Raw genomic sequence first — 27,317 nt, 5'->3', positions numbered from 1 at the left:
GATTAAATCGGCCAGCATACAGTTCCAGAATAAGTTACAGTGGCAGCGTTCCTGAACAACTTACCCTTCCACTGAGACCTGTCCATATATTTAATAAAAATCAAAATGTGCAGATAACCTTATCCAACATTTTTCTCCTCCAGGATCAGTTCCCATATCTGATTTCCCAGATAGCCGAGATGTCCCAATAACCAAATTCTGTCGGTGGACTGTTTCTAATAACTAATGGTACCTCTTCAGCAAGTGTCTCAACTTGTTAAGGCTTTCAGTAGAAGGTAAGCTGAGTAGAAGCTTGTTTGGTCCCAACCTTCAGACTCTTCAATTTGGTAGAAAATTTGTCCAACCAAAAGAGGTGGTCTCACTCTGGGAAAATCTGTTTAGGATGGTTCGGACCTTCAGACCAATCACAGGAGGTATTAAACAATAAATGAATAAATATATAAAGCATTGCTGTGCCGAAATCTGCTACTTCCTATATCTACTATAACTGTAGACTATTCCATGAGGAATTTCTTACACTGCACCCAAAGGAAGTCAGATACTGGCAGGGAGGCAGTGTTTGGCACAACACCTGGAAAGGCAACTTGTTGAACCAAAAAATTACCATTCTACAAACCAATTAAAGTCAAGTATAAGGAAAGGCAACTCATAAATCTAATGGTATTGTGTCACTGGCTACAACACAAGCCCAAAGCATTAACAGGTAATCACTGAGCTGCAGTTAGGTTGCTAACCATAGCTGTGTAACGATGTGTTCTATGATGTATTCCCGATTTGCATGTGACACTGTGGATTGATGAATGTTAGATGTAGGCAGAACTTCACAAATAACATGTCCCATCCATCTTATACCCACTTTCTGTATATATATATATTTTTTTCTCAACTATGAGGCACACCAGATTATAAGGCACACTATCAAAAATTGTATTTCTCATTTTTTCCCCATGTTTTCCCCAATTTTGCTCAGAGAAAAACCCAACCCATTCATTAGGACTCCACCTATCACTAGTGATGCCCCAACACACCAGGAGGGTGAAGACCTGCACATGTCTACATGCAAAGCCAGCTAACCTCTAGCACTAAGCCGATAATACTCACCTCTGAACAGCAAAAGAGCTCTTTACAACCTGAGTGGTATTATTTTTTTGGCCATTGTTCAACACCTCACAACTTATACACGTATGGGTGTTCCCATGCTGTTCTCTGAGGTGACACTTCACAGCTTGTTTATCTACTTTTTTATATTAAATTTAAAGATTTAAAGTTTTGATATGGCCCTCTAAGCACGATTATTGTACAACCAAAATTGCAGTTACAGGGTCCAAAAACCTCTCCTCGGGGACCCTCTCTACAAGCCCTGAACACTAATAAACCCACACACTGCATACCATTATAAAAAAAAACTTTATTACACATCCCAACAACTACATGATGTTGACTAAGTGTGTCCCAGATAAGAGAGCCATTATTCTGAAGCTGTTAGCTCAGACATGCCAGCTCCTGTCCCTGTAATCTCCACTGCACTAAGAGGATGTGATGTAGACCACATGCTGCACTCTGCCGAGCCACTGTATGATTTGTTTTAACACTCAGAAAACGCCTTCGCCGAGGGCGGCACGAGAACAGGCCTCCGTAACGGCTACGAGGGGAAGAATCTGCAGATAACATAACCGAATTTAACTGCGGCGCCGTTTGTTTCTTAGCTTTAGCAAATGCAAAACACTTGCTTATTTATTTTGTCTGTCAAGTCGGGCTGCATAACTTAGCAGGATTTTCCCCCGAGACCACTTACTGTGGAAATCCTTCGAAACTTGGCCAAACTTGGCAGCGGAACTCATTTAACCAGTGCACCCTGAAGCTTAGATGAAGTTGGAGGAAAGCGAACTCATGTAAAGGACAGAAAACAGGCTCATTAAAAGGGATAATTTCTTAGATTTTTGTTGTATGTTTTATTTACTCTTTCTTTTTTCAAATCAGTTTTGCCTGTATCAAGTTCTTGTGTAAGAAAGCTTTTTTAATGTTTTTTTATCAGCAAAACATAAAACATAAACTCAGGGGCAAGAGGAAGAAAGAGAAAGAAACATTGAAAGAAATCCCAAGAAAGACTCAAGGGAGGACTTTAGATCCAGATCAGTTATCATACTAAAAAAAAGTGAAATGGGTACCACTTTAAAATAAGACTACCTTTATAAAGTGTTTATAAATGGTTTATTATTAGTTTATTAATGATTAATAACTAGGTTGTAAATGCCTTAAAAATCATTAATATTCAGTTATAACACATAACAATATTGATGGCTGTGGGTTCACTATTTGGCAATCAACAGGTCATTGTTGCCCTTTCTACATATGTGTTATACCTGATTACTAAGGCATTTTTAAGGCATTTACAACCTAATTAGTATCCATTAATAAACAAATTGTAAACTATTTATAAACGCTTTATAAAGGTAGTCTTATTTTAAAGTGGTACTGTGAAATGATCTAATTTCAAGTCAATAAATCATTGACTTTATTTATTCAAGGATTTTATCATGGCCAGCATTGCAGGTCTAAGATTATTTTGCTTTTTGATTTTAAGACCAACATCATTATTTAGTCTCGTTTAGAACTTGTACACCTTATTTTAAGTTTTGAACTCAAAAAAAGCACAAAGTCAGGCTCTTCTGATTATGTCTATTTAAATCTTCCTAGATTTTAAGATGTAAACAGACCATCAATGGCTAAGTTCACATTACAAGCCAGATTGCTCAAATCTGATTTATTGCTCAGCTCGGATTTGGCTATGTTGACGGTTCACATTCACAAATGTAAGTTACCTGTATCTGTATGTACACTGTAAAACCCGATAAGTTGGCTAAACTCAAAACTTTTTTTACGTAATACATTTTAAGTTCATGTAATACAATTTTTAAGTACAGTCAACTTAACATATACATATACATATATTTAAAATTTATGTTTTCCTGAACATGTATTTAGTCTTCCTTCTGGTTTCATTTAACTATTTTATTAAGTACTCACAGAAAAGTAGAAGAAAGAAAACAGTAAAGAATTAAAAGTACTGAGAGCACAGCGAGAACACAGTGTTACTGCAGCTCAGTAAATGATGTTTGTTCTACAGCCAACAACACAGAGGCCAAATATTTAATCATAATATGTGATCTACAAGTTTACCTAAGGTAGCCCCGGGGGAATCACTACACACTGATGGTGAGTGCTAGTCAGAAACTGTTGGACACACCCAGTATGCAAATAGATTGTGACAGAAGCCAATGGAAAAGAAGCTGTTAATGGCAACATATTAAACTCAGTTATTATAAGTTGATTCAACTCAAAGATCTCAGTTTGAATGTGTATATGTGCCCATGAATGTTCATCTAACTCAAAATAGTTGAGTATTGTTTAGAAATCTCCTTTTTTTAATGTAAAACAGACTTAATTTATTTGAGTTCAAACAACTTCTAGGTTTACAGTGTAACATGAAAAAATCTGTCCCTAAAAAACGTCTCACATGCGCACATTGATACGTGTATAAATGTCGCCTTCTTCGCCAACAACAAATACATTCATATTTGAGAGACGACTCGTAGCTTTATAGAGGGAAATGGATGTGTTAGCAGCTCATATGTGTTATATATGGAGTGAAGAAATAGCAAACAGTTGGTCTGAAGTACACGCTCAGGTCGAGGAGGTGAAAAAAAGCCAGGTGGTTTGCTTTTGCTGTTTTTGCAGCTGCACCAAGAGATAGAGTGTGGCTACATGAGAGAAGCAATTTGACTGTTCACATTCATGACACATGTTCATGGATCGGATACATATCCGATTTAGGACTACATATGGAAGTAACTCAAATCTGATTTGAAAAAATCGAATTTGGCACGTTCACCCAACTTTGAAAAAATCAGATCTAAGCCACATTCAGCAAAATATCAGATTCGAGTCACTTCAGCCTGGTAATGTGAACACAGCCAAAGTGTGGCTAATGACTCTAGCAAATTTGACCATAAGAATCTAATGAAAAAGTGAACTGAGAGAGCCAGAAAGTAACACAGACATAAGAACCACCAAAAACACTGGTTTCCTCTAGTTAACAGGAGAAAGCCAGAAGGTAACACAGACATGAATGCACCCTGAAATACTGGCATCCATCTAACAAAAAAGAAAGATCCTGAAGATAACATATAAGCATGAGTGCCATCAATTTCTAGGTTTTTCATTCACCTCACAATCAGAATTTCAGACTGAATCTAATCAAATTGAATTGGTTTCAACATTCTTTGGCTGTTTTTGGTGCATAAATCCACACAGATGTCATAACTAAGCCTCAAAGCGGACAAAAAACTATAATATGGGCTTTTTATTGTATAGTTCTTTCCAAACCTCTGGCTATTTTTAAGTACTAAAACTTTCTTATTTCCATTACTGAACAAACAAACAATCAGCCAACCAAACAAACACACAAACGAGTCTCCTGATGATTTCTGGCGCTCAGTAGTTGCTTTTGCCCACAGATGTGGAAACTGACTGTCAGAGCCCCGCAGGACAATAATGCTCCTGAGAACAATAGATTTCAGAGAGACGTTTTCAATTGAGCGGTGTCATCCGAGCGGCGGACTCCGACAGTCGCCCGCTGAGTAAACTGTGGCGTGTGATTGTAAATTGGAGGCCAGTAAGGCAGCAGAGAGATGATGCAGCTGGAGAGGAAGCGTGAACACTTTGAGCAAAAGCTTTCCTGGGATGTAAGAGAGTGCAGAAGAGTCCAACATGCTGATACTGAGTGTTTTAGAGTCTTGGGGCTGTGTCCCAATTTTCTACTCCACTCCACTAATACTATAAATTATAGACTGTATACTAACCTTAGTTCATTATAGTTTTGGTTTAACATTGCAGTTGGTACACTCTAAAAAGTGATTTTGTTCTATATTATTAATATATTATTAAGGTGAGTGAATTTACCGCCCAGTACAACTCAATAAAATAAGTTTAGAGAACTTCCACCTGAAAAAAAAAATGATTTCAACCAACTTTTAGTACTTTCCACAGTGTTGATTCATACAGCTTTCCCATAAGGCTTCTGGCACCATATATTTGCATATTGGGTGTGGCCTCTTCCTTACTTACCGTCTTTGTGTTGTCTGTTGCCCAAAGCTACCTTATCCTAGGCATGCATTAGTGTAATGAATGAGTTAAATGCTGGGGGCTTTAAGGTTGTTTAAGCGTGTTAGCAGTTTGGCGAGTTGCTTTTCCTGGTGTTGCGACAACTTTCTTCTTCTTGCCTGATTGTGACTTGCTCATAATGCTTTTCCACTGACGTGGAATCGGCACCATTCTCGTTTTTGAACCTAATTTTGAACTGTTTGCCGCATTTCCACCAACAAAAGTAAGTTCTGGAACCAGAAACGTTCTAAAACTGGTGGAAACGTGGGCTGGTTCCCACAACTCTTTTCTAGGGTTTATGAAACTCCACACTCTTTGGAGTTAAATCAACACTTTTTATAAAATAGTTAAACATTCAAAATTCACCTTTTTAACTCACAGTTGTATGTATTTAACTTCCTAGATTGTTACGCCAACTCTGAAAAGAACTTAAAATTTATTTGAGCAAATTAAGTAAACAAAAAATAATGCAATACCCAATAGAAGGTAGCCCTGGTTGGCAAGACTACACAATAATGGTAAGTTAGGATTGGGGGGGTGGGGCATGCCCATTATGAAATGTTTAATTGGGTTTACTTAAATCTGGAGTTGGAGTAAAATGGAGTTGGGTAGTATTTATTGGGTTTGTTTGGGTTGACACTGAAATATTCAACTCTGTCAAATAACTTCAACATTAAACACCATTCACCATCTGAGTGAGTTAAAATCAACTCTCAGCTGTTTAACTCTGAAATTTCAACTTTACAGTTATTTTTCCCCCTGTGCACAGTTCTTATAAGCCTGAGGGGAACTGGTTTAAGAACCAGAGTTCTTTTGGTGGAAAAGTGCTCTAAGAGTGCAGGAGCATTACAAAGCCCAATGAGCATAACGTATTATTCTCAAAATCCTTTTATTTCTGTTTATCAATAAGGGTTAATAATATACACTTACAGTAGATACAGGAGTCACCCATGTAATCTGTTTGACCCATACTTAGCAAGTGTTAAGAGTTCCACCAAAAGAACTCTGGTTCTTGAACCAGTTCTTTTTGGGCTTATAAGAACCGTAGTGCTTTTCAGCAAACCAACCTGCGTTTCCACCAGTTGTACTGGAACCGTCAAAAGTCACATCCTACGTCATCAACACAGGCATTTTGCTTCTGTACAAACAGACACGACCCTGCGGTTCACACTGAAGAACCTAGTTTTCTTCGGTTATCACTGCGAACGAACATTTGTGGTTCTGGAACCTACTTTTGTTGGTGGGAATGCAGCAAACAGTTCAAAATTAGGTTTGCAATCCAGAACAGTGCCGGTTCCACGTCGGTGGAAAAGCACTCACTTACCTCTTTTCTACCAAAAAGTGCTGGCGCCGGTGCCAGTGAACCTTTTAAGAACCGGCCCGTGTTTCCACTGCTCTAAGGAGTCACTCACTATGTATGTGAATGTTGGCGTCAACAGAAGTCGGGGGCGATTTAAAAACAACATGTCAGAACCCGAGCTCCTTTTAAAACTTGTGCTTTTATCCTCGGTGGACCACTTTTAATTCATTTTCATTCATTTAGCTGCTTCTGCTGCTCTTAGCTGTGAATGGAGGTGTGGTTTATAAACAACTTTGCCCCGTAGACGCTTTAACGCCCCGCCCTTTGGTTCGCTGGTTCCAGACCAGCAAGATTGTGGGGCCAGAACAGAACCAGCTTTTCTGGCCCAGAACCTGTGAATCTGCGGTGGAAACGCAAAGAACCGTTTGGGAACCTGGCACCAGCACCAGCACCATGCCGGTGGAAAAGCGCCCACTGTAGCGTGGCATACCTGCTTTCGGCACAAGATGCCTCAAATTCTTGTAACTTATCTAAATATGTAAACAACACAAAAAAGTACTGTCACACAGCAAATTACCTAGACTGTAGTTCTGTTGATCTCTTTTAGTGGTTCCAGATTTTGGTCCTTTGGTCCAGAACATGGTTCCCATCACCTTTTAGAAACACTCAAAGTCTGAATGCCAGACCAGATGCCTTCATTAAGTAGAATTAGAAATCTTTGAGTTCAATCAACTTATAGTAACTGAGTTAAGTCTGTTGCCCATTTACCACTTCTTCTCTATTAGCTTCTGACACAATCTATTTGCATACTTGTGTCCAACAGTTTCTAATCTCTCGCACCATCAGTGTGTAGACATTTCCCCCAGGCTACCATAGGTAAAAATTAAGTTTTTTTTTGCTTTTTGCTTTTAGTATGGATAGCCTGGTCTTATTGTTATAGGCTATGAGAGCAAGCATTGTCTTTTGAGCCAACAACTATAATATAATTTACATAAATGGCATAAAAATGGGATTAAGTGTGAATCTGGTTTGTGGTTTCCTGGATATAAAAATCTAAATAAAAGTATTGTTCCGAGCAACTGATATAACCAAAGAAAATAAATTACTGTATCATTTAGACATAATAACTAAAAATCAGCTAATCCAGGCTTACAGTGTTTGGTCTTCCTCCTCCCAACACAAAGAAGAGGTCTGTGTAAGTGTTATGTGGAGAGGGATATGTAACCACAGCCTCCACAGCCTTCACACTTTCCAACTGTGGAAGGTAGGAATTAGGTTACATTGTGGTGATAAACATGATAACATGATTATCAATATCACCTCCACACAATCTACCTCCACTGTTTCATCTCCACAGCAACACCGGCTTCATTTTCAGATCAGCGTGAAGGCGGATGAGTTGGGTAATTGCGGGTGGGTTGTGAAACGGAACCGTTATGACCATTTAATTGATTGCATAAGCTTAATTGGTAGAGGAATAAATTGAAAAGTACTGAATAAGTTTTGTTCAGTTCTTAAAAAGTGGAATTATTTCAGCCGTAACCTTGACTTAAAAGTGAAGTTTTGAGATTTCCTTAACCATTTTAATGGTTTCAATGGCAAAAATCATGGGACATGGTACTCCTTTCTGTGTGTTGTGTCTGTGTATTGGTTAAGAAAAACTGGGTGTGTCTCCCGGTTTCTGCTCTGTCTCAACATCAGTGTGTCGACATTTCCCTCAGGCTACTCTACTTTAACATGCAGCTTGTGCATTTCGATTATGTCATTGAAAACATTGGGAGGAAAGCGCAACAGGTGACTCGGTTCTGATACATCAGCTCACAGATGACTTGTGCTGATTGACATCACCCTAGGAACGATGATGGGAACGACCACCATCTACCCACCCAGAGAGAGCAAGGCCAATGGCAAGCTGCATGACTGGGATTCGAACCAGTGCTCTTAATCACTGGAGCACCCGGAGCTCCATCCATTTAGTTCTTAACCTATGTTTTTAGAAATAGAGTATTTTGTTAGTTGTTGAAAACATTGGGAGGAAAGCACACAAGTAACTCGGTTCTGATACATCAGCTCACAGATGACTTGTGCTGATCGACATCACCCTAGGAACGATGATGGGAACGACCACCATCTACCCACCCAGAGAGAGCAAGGCCAATTGTGCTCTCTCTCAGCACTCTGTCAGCTGATGGCAAGCTGCATGACTGGGATTCGAACCAGTGCTCTTAATCACTGGAGCACCTGGAGCTCCATCCATTTAGTTCTTAACCTGTGTTTTTAGAAATAGAGATACAGATACTGTGTGGGTTGGGTCTGAAAGAATCACATGCAGGACACATAACCAAAGGACTGGTTAGTTTATTTATTTTTTAGTTGCATATAATTTTATATAATGGTTAACTGCCTGGCCACAGTGATATAAGATAAGATAAGATAAGACATAAGAGCAAGTTACCATTTTTCTTACTGTGAACTAAGACTTCATCTTGGCTGCAACAAAGGAACTCTGAGCTGCATTAATTCTCCCATATAATGGGAAAGTAGTCTGGCAGAAAAGATGCACAGCTTTTTTTATCCTTAATTGAGAAACAAAAACACAAGCTATGTCATATATAATCAAAAAAAAATCAATGGTTCTTTTCTTTTCTTTTCCTTTGTTTATTTAAACCAAATAGCCAAGATAAGGTAGCCCTTATTGACAAGATTACACACTGATGGTGAGTTAGTGGTGGGAGGACACAAAGAGTCATATTAACTTTGTTAATATGGTTATATACACTGATTTAAAGTGCATTTTTGTGTTGGTCTAATAAAAAAAGGATGATTTCTGGTTTAAACCTGTTTTCTCAGGTTGCCTGAAAGCAAATCCATTCCATATTAAAACAACTTACAGTGGCATAAAGTTATCCAAAAGCAGTGTGTAAGACTAGTGGAGGAGAACATGCCATGATGTGAAACCTGTGATTAAAAACCAGGGTTATTCCACCAAACATTGATTTCTAAAACTGAACTTGTTTTCTTTACATTATTCGAGGTCTGAAAGCTCTGCATCTTTTTTTATTATTTCAGCCATTTCTCATTTTCTTCAAATAAATGCTCTAAAGGACAATATTTTTGTTTGGAATTTGGGAGAAATGTTGTCTGCAGTTTATAGAATAAAAAAACAATGTTAATTTTTACTCAAACATAAACCTATAAATAACAAAATCAGAGAAACTGATTCAGTAACTGAAGTGGTCTCTTCATTTTTTCCAGAGCTGTATATTGAGACGTATGGAAGGACATGTTTTTTTGCATTTCAGATTGCAGTCAGTACAGTTCTACACTCAGACCCGGGCTGACTCCAGATCAGGCTTCATTCTGAAGTCTGTTTGTAGGCCTTCATTAGACTTTGTTTCTCTGTTTGTCAAAAGTCTGAAAAAGCGTCTGGGTTCACAGTAATGAGGCTCCACTTCTCCCAGTTGGATTAGATAAAAAGACTCCAGCTTTATTTTTTTTTCCCACTGTGTTGTAGTCATTAAAATGCAGCAACACAATGCACTTTATTCTGATACACAGAGATGGGGAACGTGGAAAAGCTAGTGTAGATATAAGCTAGAATCATATGTATGTATATATATATAGACATATATTTACTTGTGGGTCCTTATCTATGTGGAGTGGGAATCGGGGTGGATACACTGTAAACCTATAAGTAGTTGGAACTCAAATTAATTAAGTCTGTTTTACATAAAAGTGTATATTTCTAAACAATACTCAACTATGTTGAGTTAGTTGAACATTTGTGGGACATATAAACATTCAAACTGAGATCTTTGAGTTGAATCAACTTATAATAACTGAGTTTAGTCTGTTGCCATTAGCAGCTTCTTTTCTATTGGCTTCTGGCACAATCTATTTGCATACTGGGTGTGTCCAACAGTTTCTGACAGACACTCACCATCAGTGTGTAGTGATTCCCCCTGGGCTACCTTAGCTAAACTTAAGCATCATATTTTTTGATTAACACTTAAAGATCAAGCATTATTCCCTGAGCTGCCATGGCTTTGTGCTGGCTGTGCTCTTAAAATTACAATTTCCAACATCATTAAATATTTTTAAAATAATATTAGCAAAGATAGTTAGATTTTTTTGTGAAGTTCACATAAAAATATTTGTTGATAATGACAGTTACTAAGTTCATGCTATTAAAAAAGGCTTTCTTCTAAAACTGAAAAACTAATTTTCCATACATAAAATGCTTTTTTGGATCAATGTAATTCTACAAAAAGTTGACACAAGTCAAAGTTTGTTGCAAACCATTGCATTGATTTTTTTTTTTTTTAAATTAAAAAAACTAACTTTTAAAAAAAAAACCGTAATTAAGGGGTGCTGAGTGCTCCAGCGGTCTAAAGCGCTGCAACTACGAGCGGGAGGTCGCAGGTTTAAACTTGAAAATAAGTTATAATTGCTTAACTTTTTCAAGATTCCTCTTTTTTTAAGCAAGATCAACTTATCACATTTTACAGTGTACAGTGTTTTTTATGCTTGTTATGAAGAATTTGACCATAAAACATTGAAGCTACTCCTTAAACTCTGGTAAAATGGTGCTAAACGTCATTTTGTGTTGCCATCTTACCAGCGATTCTCTGTTTGAAGGGCTAACAAGCCCTATCCCTCCCCCTACCCCTCGACCCCTTTGCGTTCACGTGCAAACCTATAGGGTAGGGGTAAGTCATAGGACCAAGGGGTGAAATGGGATTGGGCCTAAATATTACAAGCCTATTTTAAACACCTGCATCCTTTGTGACGTGTGACTTTTTTATTTTCAGGACAGTGCCACCATGCAGTTTTGTGCCAACAAACTGGACAAAAAGGATTTCTTTGGCAAGTCAGACCCCTTCATGGTGTTCTACAGAAGCAATGAAGACGGAACGTAAGTTACCTCTTTCCTATTGGCCCCAGAAACCATTTATTCGCATAATGTCCATTACCCACCCAGAAGGAGCAGGGCCAATTTTGCTCCCTCTGAGCGCCAACAGCTTGATGGCAAAGCTGCATGAGCAGGGGTTCGAACCTGCGACCTCCTGCTCATAGTGGCAGCACTTTAGACCACTTGGCGCCACTCAGTGTGGATTCTTGCTTACCAGGAGTAGCATTCCTTTGAGTATTCTGGTTGCTGTTTTTATTTATTGGTTGATTGTCTTGTGTCTGTGTTGTAGGTCATAAGAGCAAGTTACCATAACTTCATGCTGGCCAAAAACTGCAATACAGTAACTTTGCAGTGCTTCTACTGCTATTTTTTCTTTTTGCTATTTATCAGTGTTTGTCAGCAATTAAAGATCTTGAAAATTGAGTAGACCTTGAGAATGTTGAGTATACCATATTTTTATCCACATTTTTCATTTGCAACATTTTTCTGTAACATTTTCGAGTGTAAAATTTCCTTCTGGGTGCAACTACTCTCCTAAAGATAAGTCTATGTTCAGACATAAGATACAGTATAGTCTACCTGCAGTCGCTGACAGCTGTCAGTTGATAGTAATGATATTAAACATTAGACACTGAGATGTTGATAGTAGTGCATCCCATATGGCTCGTCAGGTGTGGACGTGGATAGCAGCTGCCTGAGATGTGGATTATTCTTGATTAATGTGACACTTCTTCTGATCTGTCCCCTGTGTCAAGGTTCACCATCTGCCACAAGACAGAGGTGGTGAAGAACACACTCAATCCCGTCTGGCAGTCTTTCACTATCCCGGTGAGAGCACTCTGCAATGGAGACTTCGACCGGTAAGATTCCCACATACTGCAAAGAGAAACAGTACCAGTCAAAAGTTTGGAAACACCTTTTAATTTAATGCTTTTATTTTTTTAAACAAACAAAAAAAAAATTCTGTGAAACATTTAGTTGGCGTTTCTGTTTCTGAGGCTGGTAGCTCTTTAATGAACTTACTGTGTACAACAGAGATAACCCTTGGTCTTTCTTTCCTGGGGCCGTCCTGATGAGTGCCAGTTTCATCATTAAACACTGAAACCTGAAACACTTCAAACACTGCAATTCATATTTTGTATAAAGATCTTTTTTAATGTTGTGAGAAGGAATGCAAACATTACTAAGTGATAAATACTTTAGTATCCTTTTTTTCTCCATAATTTAGCGATGCCAATACTAATTACTAGTGATGCCACAGCACAAGGAGGGTGAAGACTAGCACATACCTCCTCTGATACATGTGAAGTCAGACTCTGCCTCTTTTTGAACTGAAACATTGCAGAGTAGCATCACAGCACATTTGAAGGTGGTTACGATACATCAGCTCACAGATGCCTTGTGCTAATCGACATCACCCTTTGGAGTGATGAGTGGAAAGAGCACCATCCACCCATTCAGAGAGAGAGCAAGGCCAATTGTGCTTTTTCAGGGCTTTAGGCAGCTAATGGCAAGCTGCATGACCGGGATTCAAACCAGTGCTTTCTCCTGATCATAGTGGCAGCACTTTAGACTGCTAGATCAAATGTTTTGAAAGGAAAATGAAATAGTATTCTTAGTAAAGCCTCCTCTATAGTAGTCACGCTGCCATTGTTCACTGGTCAGTGAACATCAGATCAGACCACCCACAGTGGTCTGGGGGCAATTTTGAAGGCATGCTTCCTTGCTTGATATCACATGGCACACACCACATTTGGGTGCTGTACAGCAGATCTATTGGCTGTCAGGGCGATTACCCCGGGAGGGCGGCCAGGGTGCAGAACAGGCGATAGCTTTCGAAGAAGCCCTTCTCTTGACATTCCGTTCCGGTTCCTGCGGCTGATTGGCTCTGACAGGGTGCCGACCCCTGCTCGGTCGGGTGTGGGAGGTCCGGTTGTGGTGCACACATACATACACGCACTCCCTCCGGGTGTTTTTAGGTGTCCCGGCGGGAGCTGGTGCCCGTCATGTTTTGCTGAGACAAACTTCATTGCATTGCTAATAGCTACTCACTGTATTGGCTGAAAAGTGCACTCTTAAGAGGGGTATCTGGTTAACGGTGTTAAAAGTCTTTATTATCTTTCCACTGTGATATGTGAGATGCATTAGTCTTACATAATCTACAAATATATTTAAGTCTGAGTTAAAAACGAAAATAAATTGATCTATGCTGGTGACGGCTGTCATGTAGGTCATGCTGGATGACCAGTCTGCTCTTTGGAACAGCTACTATTGGTTCTTTGTAAAACCTGAGGTATAGTTGCCTGTAAAATGATGTCTTTATGAGCATCCCTCTCAATAACCTCTTTCAAACTTTTACCACATTTATTTCTAGATATATACCATTATTAAAAAAAAGAGAATACCCGATCACTCTGTATAATAAGCGACAGTAACTCAATAATCCCCATAATCTTTGGGGTTTCTACACTCTAAAAAGTGATTTTGTGTTTTAGTCAGAAGAACTAATATCAAGTTGAGTGAACTCAACTCAATAAAATGAATGAAATTGTTGAGCCATTGGAATTTTTTTTTATATGAACCAACTTACACGTAAACTACACGTGTCAATGCTCTTTCTACAGTGTTGGTTGTTTTCTTATAGGCTCCTGGCACCATATATTTGCATATTGGGTGTGGGCGCTCCCTTACTTACCATCTTTGTGTTGTCTGTTGCACAAAGCTACCTGATCCTAGGGTGGTTTAGTTTTATATGTGTCTTAATTGCCAGGCTTCAGTGTTATAGGTTGTAAGAGCAAGTCAGCTTTGTTTTCTGTTTGCATTTCTTTTGAAATATGTTAAATATGTTGAGGATATATATATAGTGTGTGTATATATAGTGTATGTTTTTATATGGGTGGCAAATTTAAAAAAAACTGAATCGCCTGACAGATGCACTCTTAAGAGGAGCATCTGGTTAATGGTGTTAGAAGTCTTTATTATTTTTCCTCTGTGAGAAACATGCATTAATTGTACGCAATCTACATATATATATATATATATATATACATATATATATATATATATATATATATATATATATATACATATATATATACATATATATATATATATATATATATATGTATATATATATATATATATATATATATATATATGTATATATATATATATATTATTATTTTTTTTTTTTTATCTGAGTCAATAACGGCCAAAAGATTATCTATGCTGGTCATGGCTGTCGTGTAGGTGATACTGGATGACCAGTTTGGTCTTGGTGGCTATGTGTCCTTGAGTCAGTTGAATAAACCTTTACAAAAAATATACCAAAAATGTTATATTAACCACTTACTTAGTCAAAGCATAATGATAATTTGGCTGAGTTAAATTGAGCAAATAATTTTTTTTTTCAGTGTAATATTTTACCGATAAACTGCTTAACACCAGACTAAGGGGCTGGTGGAGATGCGTGGAAGAACACAATACCGTGACCTTTTACTGAAAACCTTTTTAGCTATATTAAAACCTCTCCTTCGCTAAAGCCTGTGCCCAAAATATATTTCTATGAAGCTTCTTTAATGTAGTGCATCTACAGATGCATTCACTATCTCGCCACATCAGGCAGGAGGCCGGAGCTCCATCAGCGGGAGCACTCTGGCACGGTGAATTACAACGGCCATTCAGGTCCTCAGCGAGGTCCTGGTCGTCATAGAGGTGTAGTAAAGTGTGAGGATGTTGAGGGCAATGCACATTCCACTTCTGATGGTAATAGAGCAAAGCTAAAATCACACGCTGCTCCAGAGGGGCATTTCCTGTAAATACAGCTCTGTGGAGGAAGGTGCTGGGGTTGGTAAGGGGGTTTGTTGAGGGGGTTGAGGGGCGGGGGTTGGTAAGGGGGTTTGTTGAGGGGGTTGAGGGGGGTTGCCATTTACTAACATAGTAAAAATTTAAAATCAGCCTCATGGTTATCAGCAGACCTGTCGGAGTGCATCAGTGGCGGCTATTTCCAGCTGAAGAAGATAGCAGGACTCATCCATCGCCAACGCGTCGCCATGGTTTTCATTTCTGATTCACTGAAAAAATTAACTAATTATTGGTTCAATTTAACTCAGTCAAGTTATCATTTTGCTGTAAATGGGGGGGGGGGGGCACATTTGCTAAAATGAATCAAAGCCCACCCTATAGTGACTTAGAAAAACATTTATGGAATCACAGTTATTTACAAAAAAACAAAAATCAGTTTTCCACTGAAAGCACTTCTTATGATGGTGTCCTTTTATTAAAAGAATGGAACTACATTTAATAGAGATTTTTGGCAGCAATAACTATAAACATAATATAACCCAAACACGCCCATGAGTAGGATAAGGCAGCGTTGGGCAACAGTCAACACAAAGATGGTAAGTAAGGGAGAGGCCACACCCAATATGCAAATATATGGTGTCAGGAGCCAATGGGAAAGCTGTATGAAACAACACTGTAGAAAGAGCCTTGACACATGTAGTCTAACTAAAAGTTGGTTGAAATCACTTTCTTTTTTTTCATTGGCAAAGAAAGCATTTTTAAGTTTTCAGGTTAAAGTTCTCTGAACTCATTTTATTGAGTTGTACTGGCTGGTAAGTTTTAAACAACGTAAAATAAATAATTTAACCTCAAATCATATTTTTTACTGCATTTCAGAGGTTATGACATCATCACATCAGATCATTCCTCCTGAAGTCTTTCTGTCAGTCAGTCTCACTCTCTTCCTATTGGTTCCCGTCACCACTATTACACGTAAAGGGCGTGGCCTCCTCCCTCACCATCATTGTGAAGTTGTTCCCCTCAGGGTATCTTCTCTTAGATACTAAGTGTTATAGTTATATGTTGTGGCTTAACGGTTATATGCACTGCTGTTGGCTGTAAGAGCAAGATACTGTTGTCTTTATTGTTAAGTGTTGCAGTGTTCAGAGGGATAGATTTTATATTTCATGCACTTAAAGAGTTTCAAACAGGTCATTGCAAACTTTTTTTTTGTCTAGAACGTAGCCAACGCAAAAAGAGAATGTAATATAAAGCCACAAGGTTTAGAAGTTATGGGCGAGTTCTTCACGAGTTCTTCACAAGTTCTTCAGTAGGGCGTGGATTAGCAGGTGTCAGCAGGTTGTACGAAATGTTACCATTAAATACGTCTGATCGAAGGGTTGACCGTTGTTTTGTTTTGTTACCTCTGCCCTGCAAAACTATTCATTTAGCAGTAGGGTACAAAAAAAAAACACCTAAAGAAACTCTTATCCACATCACCACCTCCTGAAGAAGATGAATGGCTTGCTTTTCCTTTGCCTGTTCTGCTTTGCGCGGAAAACTTTCCGCAGTTCTTCCTTCCGCAAGCTGTCAAGAACGTTCTAGCACACAGTGCCAGCACCACATCACAGAACTGCAGAACCCCCCACCCAAAAGACAGCGAGAACATCACACAACCGCCGAGAAGAAGAAACGGCGCCAAAAATAAAGTGCACCTTCCATCTGCCGGCCCCTCCCCCGCCGGATGCGTGGGCGCCAGTGTCCTCCGCCGTTCGTTATCTTCAAGGTAGTGAGTCAGCACCTTTATAAAGCCTCAGTCACCTGAACGCCGTGCTTTTCTGACACCAAGAGAGACTTGTTGTCAAGTCGTGCCTGCGGGCAGCTGTCAATCAGCGATCACAGCGGAGGAACAGGAATAGAAACCTTCTGAACCCTTCCAGAGCAAGAGGAAGAAGCAGAACCGAATAAGGAAGGAGGGGGAAAAAAAAACGAGAGAATAAAGTGGATTGGAGGGATGTCGACCCGCTGGCACACAATCCTGAGCTGTTTTTAATTCCACTCTCCTGACCTCTTTTGATCTTTCTCAGCACTTTTCTCGCAGACGTACAAACATTTCTCACAGGATTATCTCTCGGATCTTTCCTCGCCGCCATCTGAGCGCCTCTTCCTAAGGCCGTTTGTTCTTTTTTCAGGAAGAGGAAATCGCTTTTTCTGCCTTTTAAACGACTCTTCCCTCTGAATGGTGTGATCCTGGAAACACTGCTATTAAGCCTGTTGTGACAGAAAAGGAGTCCTGCATGACGAGGCAGAAATTTTGTAGATTTTAATACGAGTTCCTATGAATGAGAAATGAACGAACATATAGGGCAGGGGTGTCCAAACTACGGGGGTATTTTAGAAATAGAATGAAAGTTGGTTTGCTGTTAAGCAGGTTTTTATAATGTGAGATTCAAAGTTTGAACGCTAGGTGTCAGAAACAGGCCAAAGAGTCTAAAAGCGGAGCGGGTGCGCATTTCTAGCGCAGAAAAACGGGCCAAAGAGTCTAAAAGTGGAGAGGGTGCGCATTTCTAGCGCAGAAAAACGGGCCAAAGAGTCTAAAAGCGGAGAGGGTGCGCATTTCTAGTGCAGAAAAACAGCGCAAAGAGTCTAAAAGCGGAGAGAGTGCGCATTTCTAGCGCAGAAAAACGGGCCAAAGAGTCTAAAAGCGAAGAGGGTGCACATTTCTAGCGCAGAAAAACGGGCCAAAGAGTCTAAAAGCGCAGAGAGTGCGCATTTCTAGCGCAGAACAACGGGTCAAAGAGTCTAAAAGCGGAGAGGCTGCACATTTCTAGTGCAGAAAAACGGGCCAAAGAGTCTAAAAGCAGAGAGGGTGCGCATTTCTAGCTCAGAAAAACAGGGCAAAGAGTCTAAAAGCGGAGAGGGTGCGCATTTCTAGCGCAGAAAAACAGGGCAAAGAGTCTAAAAGCGGAGAGAGTGCGCATTTCTTTCACTTCAACTTAAAATCAACTTAAAAGCAGCTAATTTCCTGCACAGCAAATTCTGTTTTTTTTGGAAAAAACTCATTTTAAGTGTACATGCGTGAACATCGAATACACTCTATAACAGAGTTAAAGTAACTCTTTTCTGGGAGTTGTCCTTTTAACCTGTTCCTGTTCAGCAGTTAAATCTGAACTGTTGTGGGAGTTAAAATATTTATCCCATCTAGAGTAAAACACAGATCTCAGCTGGAGTTACTGGAGATACTCATCAAGTGTACACAGTATAGCTTTTTTTATTGCATTGCCAGCACTTTGTCATACTGAACAATGGAGAAGATGGTAACTTGCTTTTATAGCTAACTACACATCAGCCAAGCAAACAACCATTACATAGAATATAATTAATAAACCCAATGAAAGGTAGCCCTGGTGGGCAAGACTTCACAATGATGGTGAGCTAGGATTGGGACACACCCATTAGAGAGTTCAGTCACGCCCCTCAACACCTTGGAATAAACTCAGAAATACTACACCACCAAAGAGTTCCCCTCAACTCAACTTGTAGTTAAAGATGGAGAATAAACTCACGCACTTTCACACACTTTCACACACTTTCACACACTTTCACACACTTTTGTTTAACTCCAGGTTTTCCAACTCCAGAAAGTTTGCTGTGTGGCCTTTTTTAAGTTAGTACAACTTTATGGCTCATTTGTTCTCTGCACTTACAAAATTAAATTGACCTAACATGTCTTAAATATTAGCTAAACTTAAATTATTGAATCACTTCAATTAATATATTTAGTCGAGGGAACTGAAAAATGTATGCTAGGCTTGCCAACTAAAAAATATGTTGAAATGAGTTGCTACTAAAAACATTTTAGTTAGATTAACAAACTCAGAGGTGTTTGTTGTACATGTCAACAGTAAAAAAGAAAAACACACTACTAAACTAAACAATTTTTATAGATATATAGAAAAAAAATAATTGGCTTAACTTAACTCGATAAAGTCATCATTTTGCTTTGATTAGTTAAGTTATAAATATATTACATTTTAAGTTTATCCAACTTAACTGAGTTTTGTTCACACAACAATAGTTTGATTAGCGCAACAGCATTTTTCAAGTACAGCAGGCTTAAATAATTCAGTTAACTTAATATATATATAGTTATTCTCAGCATATTTCACATTTTTTATAGACCTGCTAATACAGACAGCATAATACTGGAGCAGCATAAGAGTGAACTCTGTAAACACCAAACTCTGCAACTCTAAGCCAGCATACTGTGATCACTAGGAACACAGAATAAAGGTAACTTGCTCCTACAGCCTATAATTCTGACGTCTGGCAACCAACACATATATTACACTGACACACGCCCAGGATCAGGTAGCTTTGGGCAACAGACAACACAAAGATGGTAAGTAAGGGAGAGGCCACACCCAATATTTAAATATATGGTGCCAGGAGCCTATAGGAAAGCTGCATGAACCAACACCGTAGAAAGGGCATTGACACAGGTAGTGACAAAAACCCTAGTAAATATAACAGGATTTTAGTTTGTTGTGCAGGTTTCTTGTGTACCTAAAAAGATTTGTTGGGATTACATAAATAAATTATATTAAGGAAAAAATACACAATGTCTTGTATTTTGAACGAATGTGGAGTAATTAAAAACTAGATATATTCATGTAAAGGTAGAAACATATTTTTTTGATGTTGTTAATAACACAGATTTAATTACGTTACATTTACTAACGCTCAGATTTATTTTTTTTCAGTGCAGTTGTGGCAGTAATCAGGCCTTTTTTTACCCCTACAAAACTACATTTTGTTTTGTCTTTAACTAATATTTGAATTAGTTTGATGCTCTAAAACATTTAAGAGTGACAAATGTGCAAAAAAAAGAAATCATGAAGGAGACAAACGCTTTTCCACACCATTGTAGGTGTTTCTTCATCATCATTATCATCATTATTGTGATGTAATGTTGGGAATATGGGCTAAAATGTTCTTGTCAGCTTGTGGAACCAAGTAGTACAAGTAGTAGAGAAGGTTTTCTTAGAAATCACCCAGCAGTCGCGATTTTCTTTCTCTGGTAAAGTGATGGAGTTTATTGCTTTTTCTTGTTTTAACCTACTGAACCTACTGCTAACTCAATGGATTTGACAGGGCGGAGGTCATGGAACAAATCAGCACCCTTTTAATCAGGCTTATTTAGCGGTAAAATTTCGTAAACACTGGCGAGGTCTTCCAAGCTGCCCTCTGAGCGCCTCGCTTTTAACTGAAAACGAGAACTCGAGGCCTTTTATTTCCAGCTTTCTTGACTTCTCCTCTCTTCTCCTCTCTTCTCTTCTCTTCTCTTATCTTTGAGCTGGCTCAGTTCTTGGCACGACCGTCACGCCGACTTTGCCAAAGCAGAAAAAAAAAAAATGAAATAAAATAAAATGGTCGCAATTAGCGGCGTTTCTCATAAACAGCCCTAATGATTCGTGAGCTCGTTCTGCTTCGCCTGCGACCAGAAGAGCCTGAAACGAGGCGGAATCCCGTACGAACGTTTTTTGATGCCGCTTTCTAAGAAACGTCCTTTCAGACAAAGCCGCGGTTAAACTAATGAGGCTGTTCGAGGAGAACCTGCATTTCGTCTTCATTAATAAGACCACAAGCTCCCGTTCTTTTTCCCCCCTCGCCGATCCGGCTGCTGTACGCTACGGAGCGAAACACCTGCTGAGGGATGTAAATCCAGCCCCCCGTCATCCGTGCCAACGTGACTGATGACTCAATTCACAATCGAGCCGCAAACAAGCCAATTAAAACACGCTGACATTCAATCCAAACCTTCTTCTTCTCACGAGTTCTGACAGGAAATGAATGACGAGTCAAGGTCAGCAGTTAAGCTGCAGATCAAGACTCTAGTTTCTGCTCATATTTGACTCTTTCTGTATAAATGTTGATATATTTCTCTGTGGATTCTCTGATTCCATTATTCGTTCATGTTTTTCTTGCAGGACTATCAAGGTGGAGGTGTATGACTGGGACCGAGATGGAAGGTTAGTAACTGAAACCTGATAAATATATATATATATATATATCCAGGTGTTTTATTTTCTTCAGCCATATCAGCCCTAGCCATATATGTGTACACCATTTAGCTTCAGTTTTAGTTTTTTATTCATTTTTAATAGATATTAAGTGATACATTTCACTATCAGTAGTTCAGTTTAAAACAAACAAGTCAGGAGTCGAGTTAAAAAATGAACAAAAGGTTTCAGTAGTCTAGGACAAAAGCTGACATAATGTATTAGTAGTCTAATTCACAAATTAACAAAATGTTTCAGTAGTCTAGCTCAGATAAGGAATACAAAGTGTATCATAAGTTTGGTTTCAAATTTGCAAAATGAATCAGCAGTTTAGATCAAAAATTTAAATTATTCAGTAGTCTAGTTTGGAAAAAAAATTAGCATATGTCAGTAGTTTAGTTTTACATTTAAAAAATGAAGTAGTAGTTTTGATAAAAGATCAACATAATGTTTCAGTACTCTTGTGCAAAAATTTAACAAATGAATCAGTAGACTAGTTCACAAATTAACAAAATGTTGTAGGAGTCTAGTTCGGAAAAGCAATACCATGTATCCGAAGTTTAGTTTCATATTTAGAAAAGAATCAGTAGTTTAGATCAAAAATTAATAAAATATTTCAGTACTCTTGTGCAAAATTTAACAAAACGTTTCAGTACTCTCGTTCACAAATTGACAAAATGTATTAGTAGTTTAGTTTACAAATCAACAAAATTTATCTATAAAAAATGAACAAAATGTTTCAGTAGTCTTGTTCCAAAATGAATAAGTAAATCATATACGGTATGGATTGTTATGGGTTATGGATTGTTATGGGTTATGGATTGTTATAGATTATGGATTGTTATAGATTATGGACTGTTATAAATGATAGATTGTTATAGATGATAGATTGTTATGGGTTATGGACTGTTATAAATGATAGATTGTTATAAATGATAGATTGTTATAGATGATAGATTGTTATGGGTTATGGACTGTTATAAATGATAGATTGTTATAAATGATAGATTGTTATAGATGATAGATTGTTATAGATGATAGATTGTTATGGGTTATGGACTGTTATAAATGATAGATTGTTATAGATGATAGATTGTTATGGGTTATGGACTGTTATAAATGATAGATTGTTATAGATGATAGATTGTATAGATGACAGATTGTTATGGGTTATGGACTGTTATAAATTATGGATTGTTATAGATTATGGACTGTTATGGATTGTTATGGATTATGGATTGCTATAGATTAATGATTGTTATGGATTATGGACTGTTATAAATTATGGATTGTTATGGATTGTGGATTGTTATAGATTATGAACTGTTATAAATTATGGATTGTTATAGATTATGAACTGTTATAATTTATGAATTGTTATAGATTAATGATTGTTATAGATTATGAACTGTTATAATTTATGAATTGTTATAGATTAATGATTGTTATAGATTATGGACGGTTATAATTAATGGATTGTTATGCATTGTAGATTGTGATAGATATGTGATTCTGCTGCATTTCTCTGATTTTGTTTATTTTTTTCCTCATTCAGCCACGATTTCATCGGTGAATTCACCACCAGTTACCGCGAGCTCGCCCGGGGACAGAGCCAGTTCAACGTGTACGAGGTGAGCTGCACTACACACACACCTCAGGCCATCACATAATTCCTCCTGTATGGCGAGGGGGACTGCGCTAAGTGAACCGAACCCCTGATTCCTGATTCCTGTCGCTGGAGTGCGGCTCTTCACTGCTGTACTGCCAATCGCTTTTGTTTTTTAGAGGAAGTCATTAAAACTCTGTCAGACGTGCTGATCTGCTGAGCGCTCTCCTCTCTCCCGCACCTCGACTTTTCACTACTTTAACAATGATCTCACATACTTACCCCTGCAGCGCTAAATTATTCCATGCATTAGTAATACTGTCGACTCGTTTTGCTCTTTTTTTTTTTTTTTACGTTATTTTTCTTCCCCTGATGATTCCGGAAAATAGGTTTTGTTGGCGCTCTCGCTCCTGTGAGGTGGAGTTTGTTTATATGGTGGTAATCGCCCGGGCCGTACAGCGAGCGCAGCCATTAGAAAGCAGTGTGAAAAGGGATTACCGTAAGAACGTGGCGGGGATTGAGTTATTACACAGCCGTTCCCGCCCCACGGGACTTCTCCTGATATTGCTGTCAGTCCCGAGTCTGCAATCACGTCAGATTAACCGCTGACTTATAGAAGCGCCACCAAGATTGTCGAGAGCATTGAGATCCGATCGTGACGCGCTTATAGCTTTAGATTGTCGGAGTGACAGAAGGACTAGAGAATAGAGAGGCAAAAAATATATACAATCATTTTCATGCAGATTAATTTACACTATGTATAGTAGTGGATCATATATGTGTGTGTATGTGTGTGTAATATATATCATCTCTATTCAGGTCATCAACAAGAAAAGCAGAAAAAAAACCTGACATGAATTTTTTTTTCTTAAACGTCTTAATCCATCATTTTTTTATTCATTTTATATGTCTAGTTGTGGTCTCTAGAATGAGTGAACGCCATGTGAGCTGTTTTTTAGTTTTGTGTGAGCTGTTTTTCCAGTATAACCCTGTTTTAGTCCAGTGGAGGAGCTCTTGCTCATGAATATTCATACATGCAAACATATAGCCACTGATTGGCTAACAGCACTGCGCCAGCACCAAGAAACAGTGAGATGGACAACAGTTTAAAAACGTCTTTAAAATGTCTTTTGTTGCGTTACAACTTGTGTAAAGTCTTAGAGTCTCTGTAAAACGTCAAATCCACCGGAGATCCTATGCAAACCTATGATATATGATGTAATACTTACACACAGAGGTTTAGACTCCAGGTCCAGAGGTAAAAATTCCTCCTGGGTGGACAAGGCAATGAATTCACTAAAATAATATAACGATATTTCATGTTATTATCGCAATAACGATACTCTTGGCGATATAAATTATTTATTTTTTTTTTTTTTCAAGAATACACTACTGCAACAAAATGAAAATTTCATTTTATTATTGCATATGATTTATGTTACACCTCTACCTGAGATAAAAAAAATAAAATTTGGTGGGTAGAATGAGCTCTTGCTCATGAATATTCATACATGCAAACATATTGCCACTGATTGGCTAACAGCACAGCAAAAAGGCGAGTGTTAAATTAACTCCCACAGAGTTGATTTTAACTCTTTTTCAGGGTTTATATAGGTCCACACTCTTTGGAGTTAAATCAACACATTCAAAATAGTCAAACATTTAACACCTTGCCAGAGTTTCTTTTTAACTCACATTTGTATGTCTTTAACTTCCTAAATTGTTACACTAACACTGGTAAGAGTTTTAAAAATATATAAATGAAAAGAAGATTAGTCAACTGATATGACTTTTTATTATTTAATTATTATTCAGGACAGATTAGTGTGTAATTTTCCATTGTATTTCTTAGAGCATTACCAACACTTTAACACAATTTAATGTACAAAGGATGGTAACTTGCTCTTATAGCCTACAATATATTGGCTAGATAAACAACCATTAAACAAAATATAACACTATACCCAATGGAAGGTAGCCCTGGTGGGCAAGATTTCACACTGATTGTAAGTTAGGATCTGGGGGACACACCCATTATCAAATAACGTGTTTAACTGGGAGGAGTTTAATTAAATCTCTGTGGAGTTGGTCAGTATTTATTGGGTTTAGTGGGATTAACACTGAAATATTCAACTCTGTCAAATAACTCCAACACTGAACACCATTTAAATCTGAAAGAGTTAAAATTACACTTTGAGAGTGAAAATCAACTCTGACATTTCAACTCTCCTGTTTTTGAACTCTGACATTTCAACTCTCCACCTCTGTGTGTAAGTATTACATCATATATCATAGGTTTGCATAGGATCTCCGGTGGATTTGACGTTTTACAGAGACTCTAAGACTTTACACTTTGTTATTAGTGTAAAAATGTCTTTATTTTAAAGACGTTTTTAACTGTTGTCCGTCTCGCTGTTTCCTGGTGTCGTATACAGCGAGACAGACAACAGTTAAAAACGTTTTTAAAATAAAGACATTTTTACACTAATAACAAAGTGTAAAGTCTTAGAGTCTCTGTAAAATGTCAAATCCACCGGAGATCCTATGCAAACCTATGATATATGATGTAATACTTACACACAGAGGTTTAGAGTCCAGGTCCAGAAGTAAAAATGCTCCCGGGTGGACGAGGCAATGAATTCACAAGTTGACGTAGAGACAGTGCTTTTTTCTGATTGACTTAAACCTCTTCTAAACATTTTTTCGTTTACCAGATACTGCAGACAATGGAGGCTGAGAAAGAGTTTCATCTGCAGCATGCATCTACAACTCAAAGAGACCTATAGTATTTCACAAAGAACAAGAAAAAGTGGATTTTAGCAGAAGGACATGCAGAACATGACATAAGTACGTAAAGACGCGTAACGTGGCCAGAAGAACTCCCTCAAAAAGCGACCCAACATCCCAGTTTTTAGAACGAATAGATTACACTTAGCATGGATGGTCATTCCAGCACACTGGTACCATTAAACACAACATTTTGTCCCTTCTTCACTTAGAAATGCTTCTGCTTTCAGTTTAGAAACAAAATAATACGGACTGTTTGAAAGTTAAATTTTTTTTTATCCACCTCATTCAGTACATGATGTGTTTATAGTGGTTATCACAGTGGGTGGAACTGGAACATTCAATCTGGAAATGCGTTTGGGGGCTATGTTTATAATAGTCTGCATTAGTACAATTACAGGCCCATCTGTTGCCAATTTGTCAGCCGTCCTCTACGCCATTCATCATTTCCTGACTGCAGTATCCCTCCTAAACTGATATTAGTTGAGCTGTGGTGGGCCACTCTCAACCCTGCAGAGACTTGCTGCTGGCACCAGTACAGCTTTGGCTAGTGTAGATAGTTTTAAAAGCTGTGTTTGGTGATGTTAGTGGTGCTGCTTATGCTGGTAAGGGGTCTACACAGTAAAAAAAATGATCAGCACAGGGCGTCTGTGAGCTGTTGTATCGGAACGGAGTCCTCCGAGCGTTAGCGCTGTGATGCTACTCGGCAATGCTGCATCAACAGCAGCAGTTCAAAAAGAGATAGTGGCTGACTTCACATGTGTCGGAGGAGGCGTGTGTTAGTCTTCGCCCTCCTTATGAGTTGAGGCATCACTAGTGTTAGGAGGAGGAGAGAATCAGTGGGTTGGGTAGTTGGCTGTGTAAACTGGGCAGAAAATGGGATAAAAAATTATAAATAAAAAAATATTTTCAAAAATGTTTTCAGAAAGTAGCACAGATTTTACAGCAGGGCTCTGACTTTTTTGTCATGCTAACGACAATGGTAATGGCTCTTACTTGTCCTAACATGGCTCTTGTTCCGAAGGCCGATAAAGGGCTACAGGATTGAGGCAAATGGTGACAAATGGACAGCGCATCTTCTTTATAAATTCATTCAGTAAACTGAACTAAACTCTATAGCCCCCTTCCTGCTGCTCTGCTGTTTACCCGCCTGCTGAACGGATGCGGGACATGGTAGGAATTAATAAGTCAAGGCCTGAAAGTTCAGCTTTTCTATTACAGCAGCTAACCTTGACTCACGGATAATAGAGCCCATTTGAACGATCGATCGGGCACGGTTCTGAAGAATCGCCCTGAGTTAGTGGTCTTTTCTCCTCCGCCACCGGCTGCAGGTTGCTAGCAGGTGGCCGCGGTGGCTTTGTGTGGGTATCAGCACTTTGCCCGTCTCTCGCTCTGTGAGAGCGCAGACAGCGGCCCTGCCTGCATCCATCTTCCTCGCTCTACTTTGTCAATAATATGGATGACCCCGCTGCTGCTGCTGCTGCTGGCCTGGACTATCTTACCCAGTGCCAGAGAGCACATGGAGTCAAATGCCAGCAGTGTGTGCGTCGCTACGCTCTGCCTTTCCATTCTTTACACTTCAATCTTCTGCATCTGTTCCATCCCACTTTCACCCCTTTGTGCTTCCACTGCTGAAGCTGAAGCTGATTCATCTCGAACGTATGTGAAGAGGTTCTTTGGAGCATGCCATAAAAGAACTTAAAA

General features: G+C 38.6%; 1 protein-coding gene across 2 annotated transcripts in view; it reads left to right on the top strand.

Annotated features, from left to right (window-relative positions):
- cpne5b (copine Vb) overlaps positions 1-27,317 on the top strand; it is a 212,422-nt gene that overhangs the window by 124,114 nt on the left and 60,991 nt on the right. For both annotated transcript variants that reach the window (XM_022682732.2, XM_022682731.2), the window contains 4 exons: positions 11,275-11,378; positions 12,131-12,235; positions 21,149-21,190; positions 22,776-22,851. In XM_022682732.2, coding sequence (XP_022538453.1) covers positions 11,275-11,378; positions 12,131-12,235; positions 21,149-21,190; positions 22,776-22,851 — 327 coding nt within the window. The remainder of the gene's footprint in view (positions 1-11,274; positions 11,379-12,130; positions 12,236-21,148; positions 21,191-22,775; positions 22,852-27,317) is intronic.

The sequence above is a fragment of the Astyanax mexicanus genome, chromosome 24, assembly GCF_023375975.1.
Source record: "Astyanax mexicanus isolate ESR-SI-001 chromosome 24, AstMex3_surface, whole genome shotgun sequence".
Lineage (NCBI taxonomy): Eukaryota > Metazoa > Chordata > Actinopteri > Characiformes > Acestrorhamphidae > Astyanax > Astyanax mexicanus.
Note: the sequence above shows the minus strand (reverse complement) of the source record. Positions and strands in the feature narration are given on the sequence as shown.